The sequence below is a fragment of the Penaeus japonicus genome, unplaced genomic scaffold (assembly GCF_977035675.1).
Source record: "Penaeus japonicus unplaced genomic scaffold, GWHDUDI00000001_assembly GWHDUDI00000026, whole genome shotgun sequence".
Taxonomy (NCBI): Eukaryota; Metazoa; Arthropoda; class Malacostraca; order Decapoda; family Penaeidae; genus Penaeus; species Penaeus japonicus.
In genome coordinates, this window is record NW_028234428.1 from 32571497 (window position 1) to 32578996 (window position 7500).

Sequence of the window (7500 nt, forward strand, 5' to 3'; positions counted from 1 at the left end):
AAGCAGGCTGCAATCATGAAAGGAACAGCTTCATAGAAGAAAAAAATATTATATAGAGCTATTTCCTACATAACTCTTGTATAAAATCTTTAAATGATTACCTGAAATCATATTTTCTGTAAAAAAAAGAATAATGATAATATGCTGCAATATCATTTTCCACAATATTTTCATTAGCAGAGACTTGTTGAACTTTGACATTTGACGTATGAAAAATATCTTTTTTTTTCAAGCCAACTAGAACACGGATTATGCTTTACAAAATATACATGAAAATCTAAATTAAAAAAAAAAGTCTGGACGGAAAATAGTGCAGGAAGCATCTAAAGATTATAATGTAAAACCTGAAACTCGCTGACGCCTTATAATCACGAGAGAATACGCAAACACAGAACGTCTGTTAAAGCGTATGCCTGAAAGACTGAAGATGAACCCGTTTTGTGCCTGGGACTCCCATGTCTGTAGTTCGGGTAATGTATCTGCATGACTCTGCTCGTGGCAGTTCCACCCTTGCCTTATTTGAAACCCTTCCTTACATCATCCATGGGCTACCTTGAGGATGTGGCTGCACGATCTCCACACTAAGAGAGAAGGCCAGACCCACAGAGCCACAGCACCTGTATAAGCCACAACTTTCATATACTTAATAAGATGTTGACAACTTAGGGGCATACTATAATTTCATCAACAAGGCTATATTTTTCATTAAGTGTGTGAACCATCATTAAACTGGCTTATAATAAAGCAAATGTTGGCTTCACTGGAGGGAATAAGCCAAGTTCAACTGTCCCTCTCTTCACTAAATAAAAAAAATTCAGTAAAGCCAGTCACAATCTGGACCAAAAGGTAAATAAGAACATGTTTATCATTACAGTATCATATAATTCATCATTCCATTTGATTACTGTAGTGAATGTTTAATGACACAATTAAAGTCTGTTGGATATGCACAGATATATCGCTCATTGTTAGGAAATAATATGGTTTAGGAGGTAAAAGCTTGAACCAAGAGAAGCTGATGACACGGAAACTTGTCTCCAGTTCCTCGGCAGTAGCTCAGATTCGGAGGGATTAATCCAGATAACAGCCTTACCAGATAGTCTGCTATACCAGACAAAGTCTTGCCCTAAAATAGCCAGTTTAGAGAGGGTTTACGGTATTTGTTAACATTAACCATAGACCATGCATGTGTGAAAAAGTTAGAACACATCCTTGGAATATTTAGGATCAGCTGCTTAGTCATGTTGACAGCTTACTTATTAATTTACACACCTGTTACACTTGTTTCCACACTAGAATTTATTAAAGAATGTGTTTTTTTATGGCAAAATATAACTCTGTGAGGAATTCTATATCAAAACATTTAAATCTTTAATCAAACATTCCAGACATCATATTTAATATATATGACCACGGCAGAGCAATTTTACAAGAGTTTCAGTATCATCAATGGTACTTCTATATCAAAACATTGAAATTTTTAATCAAACATTCCAGACATCATATTTGATAAATACGACCACTAAAGAGCAATATTGCAAGAGTATCAGTATCATCAATGGTACTTTATAAAAATATATACATGACATCCACTTCACATAAGACTGGAAAATCATAAATAAATAGAATAAAATATATTAACTAATATATAACCAAATACCTAACTACAAATTTTACATTTAGCCTGACAGTGGTTTTTAGTTCATTAATCTATACTGGGCAGCATTTGAAATAGGTTTAAAACAAACTAAGTAAAGACAGTAAAGGTATGAACATCGCTAACATTGATATAACAAACAAAAAAATATTGTATATCATATGGACCAAGTTTGTGAGCAGAGAGCTTGACCTAAGCAACACATTTTAGTCAAACATCTTCTAACTTTTTTGCGACGGTCGTTTTACACGGACTCGAGTCACTTTGGCACTACATTTGTTAGTTCAAAATACAAGCTTGTTGTTCCTACTGCTGTGCAACTAGGACATCATAATAATTGCTAATTTTCACATTACTAATAAACCAGATATAGACTGCTATATAATACCATAAGTCCAGAAAAAAGTGGAAAACATAACCTTTTATATGCCCAGCCCAGGCCGAACACCTTAAGATGTGTCCCATCTCAGAAGGGTTAGTGTTTGCCAGGTAACCCTTTCTATTTCTACTTTTGAAAGGAAAAAGGAATTAATTTGAATTAAAACTAACGAAAATAGATATAAAAATCTGCTGTGTTGATTTGAAACCATAGCTAATGCTAATTAATTAGAGTTCTTACTAGACATTTAAATAAATTTTAGATTGGTTTCTTCACAGAAACACATACATAAATCAGATGTTACATCTTTAAATCCCAATAGTACAATCTTTTCTAGGAACATATTTTCTCTTGCATTTATTTCGGTCCCACCAAGACAGGTGAATCAACATAGTAACACTTCTGACCCAACGGCACCAAGCTTGTTTTGGAGGTTAGTGACCTTGTTCAGTCAAATTTGTTAGGTCCCGGAGTATTTTCCCAGAGAGCAGCCATTTAACATTCAAACGATTCCTGGCACTTTTCCAAAAACTCCAGTAAATATGTCTTTAAAACTTTACTATTTTAACATTTTTAATATCATGATAAGAACAGGAAACGAACTAAGATATAGGCATGAACAGACTGACCTACTAATATCATCAATATTACCTTATCATAATGATGATAATTATGATCCAAAGACACAGGCATAGTGCTCTTACACTCAAATTTATGGTGTATACATACATCCCAATGGGCATGTATGCCCACCAGAGGTATGGCATGTATAAATGCCACCAGGTGTCTCGGTTTAATTCTCATAGCAAAAATGGATGCCATCCAGTGCCAATGGGATAAAGTCCAGGGACATTAAATTTTCTTATAATTCCTATCATAATCAAATATCAGCCACAACCTACCTAGACGAAGTACCATGCACTTTATGATACTAGTTAGCCACTTCTATATTCAAAATTATAGATAAATGTAATAAAACTGTCAAAACACTATCTCGTCTGCCTAGAGCTACATGTGCTACTTTTTGTTAAATTCTTTGCAAGATTTTGAATATATCATGTAAGTTGCACATAATATAACATTCATAAGCAATAGTGTAACATATTTACAGTAAAACAAATAAGTGCTACACTTTACTTTCTCAATTGTCCTGGTCTTCTTAAATATACAAAATTTGATATTTTTTTCATTTAGTTAGAAATATTTCACAAAAATCTTCAAAATACATCATTCATATCGAAATTATCTAAAAGCAATTTCTTAAATGATTAGAAACAGATATATATAAGATCAAGGTTGAACAAATGAGGAAAAGTCATCATCCACTGAAAAATTAATCCTAAATGAATATATCAATATAACTGAGAGATAATAATGAATCTGCTTCTTCCATCTTTGAGATAATAATCAATATTAACCCTCTCTGGACGGGTGGTACAGTACTGGGCGGCACAGTATTGTGCCAGCCATTTAATTGATTTAGGCCTAATAATTCGAAAGCCCCGGCATTGTGACATTCAAGGCTAGAATGCCCCCGTCGTGAATGGGTTAATCATTAATTACTATAATGACTATTATGATGATGATCATCATCATTATGATTACCATCTTTTTCTTTTCCCTTCATCTTTTTTAGTACAAATATAAAAAAGGAGCCATAGCCATATCTTAACACCTAGAGTCCTCCTATTTGCCTAAACATGGCCTACCTGATCTGGTACAATCAAGTCTTATTAGCCATGATTGGGGCAAGGCCGTCAAACACTGGAGGCTTTTTCCTTAAGTCTTTTTCATTATCGATGAAATGTGAGTAATACCTACTAATCTATCTGGTACTGACCAAACCCACCAGATTAGCCCCATAACCCCATGCCCCTTGTAGGTCCTCCAACTCCTAAATCAATCATACAATCCTGCTCATTTAATATATTGAGTCTGAAACAGTAATTCAGGTTCGGTAACGCATATTTCATGCAGGCAATCCCTCTCCGTCTTTTCTTCTCCCTCATTAACCTTCCATCTACATATTATTATGTATCAGATAATTACTTCATGGAATATGGTTGTAATTATACATCTAACTACAGCTAAATATATATTTCTGAGTTTTCCTTATTTTTTTATCACTACTAACTACAACTAAATATATATTTCTGAGTTTTCTTTATTTTTTTATCACTATCATTATCAATATTGTTATTACTATCATCATAATCATTATCATCATTATTACTGCCATTGTCATTATCATTACAATTGTCCTCACTTTAATTATCATTATCTAAATCATTATGCATGTAATTGTATGTTTTTTTTTAAATTATATAGTAAGTTATTAGCCTTTTCATTCATAGGCAAGTGGTAATTGCATTACTATCTGATGCTCTGCTGTGCAGTATGCATTTCATTTTCTGAAACATAAAATCAAGTTCTTGAAAGGAAAAGCTCTGTAATTTGTCTTAGTGAAACTTTAAAAACCAGGCTTCATTTGCAGCTGGGCTGAAGTGCTGGCAATACTGCACATCGCTTCTATTTATGCTTTGCATCACGGCAAAAAGTCATAATAAATATCATCTAGCTTTATGACTTCTCATCTAGGCATTAATTTATATGGAAATAGCCTCAATGATAAGCAGTAATTTATTGCTTTTCAGAGTTTTCATGTGCAATATCCCCAACGAATCCCCACCGCCCTTCCCTCAATCCCAGTGTCCCCTAAAGATTACATGGAGGGAGGGAAAGACGAAACGCACAACAACGGATGGTTTGCGCAATTATTAACGTACATAGCCTCTTTAATTAAGAACATCAAAATATATTCAAAATGCACGTATTCCTAAAAAATCATCAAAAAAAAAAAAAAAAAGGAAACTGGTGCCACTATAAAACTAACTAATGACCCAAATACGTACAGCATTAGTGAACCCATCCAGAACCAACATCTTTAGTCTAAAGCAGTAAAGGGTATCCCAATCAAAAAATACTATTCTCTTTTGAGAATGGTAAAACATGTAGCTAAAAATTCATAAATCAACCATAATTAAAATCTATCAATAACTTATTTCATTAAAGCCTTCATAACCATAAGACAACTCTAGTGCTGGGAAATAACCCAAGTGCACTTGCCGCTGATCCTGACCTATATCAAGAATGTCTCTGAGCTGTTGAAAGTGACCAATGTCTTTTTGTCTTTGATCTGAGAAGAGCAGATTTTTTTTTTTTTTCTCATTAAAGTATTAAATATAAGGCTTAGATTGACTTTGGAAGATATAACTCGAGAACTAAAGCCATCAGAGCCATAAAGCGTGTATATGTGCTATCCATTGTCATTGGGTTAATCCTGTATCAGCTCATCTAAATCTAATAAATTTCCTTACTGAAATTATCCCATCTTGTTACACCTTAGCAGTAAATCTTAGGACAATATAAGATAACAAAGAAAGCAATACAGGAATTAAAGGATTATCATGGGTCGATTTCTTTCGGTACGCTAACGTGTTAATCCCCAGCTACAAAAGGCATAAAAATGGCCAGTCAATCTAAACGATATCAAAAATATAAATTTATCAAAAATGACTCAGGACATCTATGCCAATTACTTCTGCCTATAATATTTCCTCATGATTCTTACTAATACACCCTGTGCCGTCACTACATAAGTTTTTTTTACTTCAACTCATGCTCTTTTTGCTACCGAATTATGAAACTCGAGATTTCGGATTTTAATATAATTTCTTTTCCTTTCCTCCCAAGTATGTTTCATCTTCTCAAGGTAATACAAGATATTCTACATTTCAATATCTTTTTTTTTTCTAATTCAAAAATAAAGAGAATATATCAGAATTTTACTGGAACATCTGTTTAATTCATCTTATATGCTATCGATCACTGACGGCTTTTCCAAAATCTAATCTTTGATAAAAAAAAAAATTTAAAATGATATCATATCTAGTTTTGTATTATTAGAAATTCAGAAAGGAAGATCTCCTGGAAATACTAAGACGAGGAAATGTTCCGATACCCGCTGGGGCTTTCAAAACGGGCCATATTTCCGTTCTCAGTATATTATTAGCTGTGTTCATTCCAAACTCTACTGAAACTTGCTGAAACCTGTAATGGACGGCCTACAACCTGCCGTCCAATACGCCCTGACAAAGGCCAACAAACCTCCACCAAGTATATTCTGGCAAAATGGAGTTTGGATTGGTTCGTAATTTGATAATCAATTGTTAGAGAAGTTTCCTTGCTTAATTTTGCCAGAGTATATGTGATGAAGGCTTGATGGCCTTTGCTGAAGCTCTGACAGGCATATCCAAGTATTGCAAAGCCAGAATAAGACATCCAGGTATCTTTTAGACATTTACCTGCCATTTCGTAAAGTGAGAAAAATACAGTAAAACATCACTTCTCACAAGAATACCCGTCTTATAATTCCATTCAAAGCACCGGTAACTATTTCAAAAGAGACCTGTGTATTTGCCACAGACCTTGCATTGATCTGCCAGTCTCTGCACCTGTCAGCACTCTACCAAAGGCAAAAAAAACTCCCATACCTTTATTCTGGCAAGATAAAATTTGTTTCTAAATGAAATATAAAAATCTCTCTTTGTCTTGCCAGGACATATGTGTTTAAAGCTTGTTGGCCTTTGCCAGAGGATCAAAGGTGGAGAACAAAGCAACTACTTGAATTAAAGACATTTTTTGCATATTTTAGGTCTTCCGTCACAGGTCACAGCAAGAATATTTCAGATTCGGAAAGAACGCAGCTATTATAATTACGAGAAAAAAAAAAAAACTACTCAAAAAGCCATGGCAGGTGTTTCCTTAAAATCTAACCAAAGTTTATTAACTATATTAACATCAAGATCAAGCATTACCATTATTTAAATTTGGATTTTTAATAATATAGGATCATAGCACATTAAAATAAACAACAGACACGTCAATGAGAACAAAAATATAAAAAACACCAAAAAGATTTACTTGCATTCCACCTCAAACTCGCAAGTTAAATCATAAATTTCCATTAAAAAAAAATCCTAAACATGTATAATGTAAAATTATTACAAACAGACAAGAATAACATCAGAAATCAACCTGACATGAATATGACACCTCCAATTAAGATGAGTAATGTGAGATGTCACTCTAAACCCATCCCACTCCCCATAACCTGCAGTTCCACAGAAAATGAAGGAAATTTAACTTCCAATTAACTGACAGCATTTAACACTTAACACAGACGTTACATCACACACTGAGGACATAGAATCACCTGCAATCACACCTCAAAAGCGAAAAATGAAGGGACTCCGAGTGAAAAATGGGGAGGAAGATGAGGGGCCACCCATCCGTCTCAGGCAAAGCTCCTCTCTCATTCATCGTGTTATATTCATGCAAAAAAAAAAATGAGTGATCTTCCTCTTACCAACTGTTGCTTGTGTGCTGCTGGGGTTCATGATTC

The 7500-nt window shown here is 34.1% G+C and overlaps 1 protein-coding gene across 3 annotated transcripts in view; it reads right to left on the reverse strand.

Annotated features, from left to right (window-relative positions):
• LOC122259100 (uncharacterized) overlaps positions 1–7500 on the reverse strand; it is a 53382-nt gene that overhangs the window by 45079 nt on the left and 803 nt on the right. For all 3 annotated transcript variants that reach the window (XM_043025658.2, XM_043025659.2, XM_043025656.2), the window contains exon 1: positions 7465–7500. This exon is cut by the window's right edge. In XM_043025658.2, coding sequence (XP_042881592.2) covers positions 7465–7495 — 31 coding nt within the window. In that variant the 5' untranslated portion in view covers positions 7496–7500. The remainder of the gene's footprint in view (positions 1–7464) is intronic.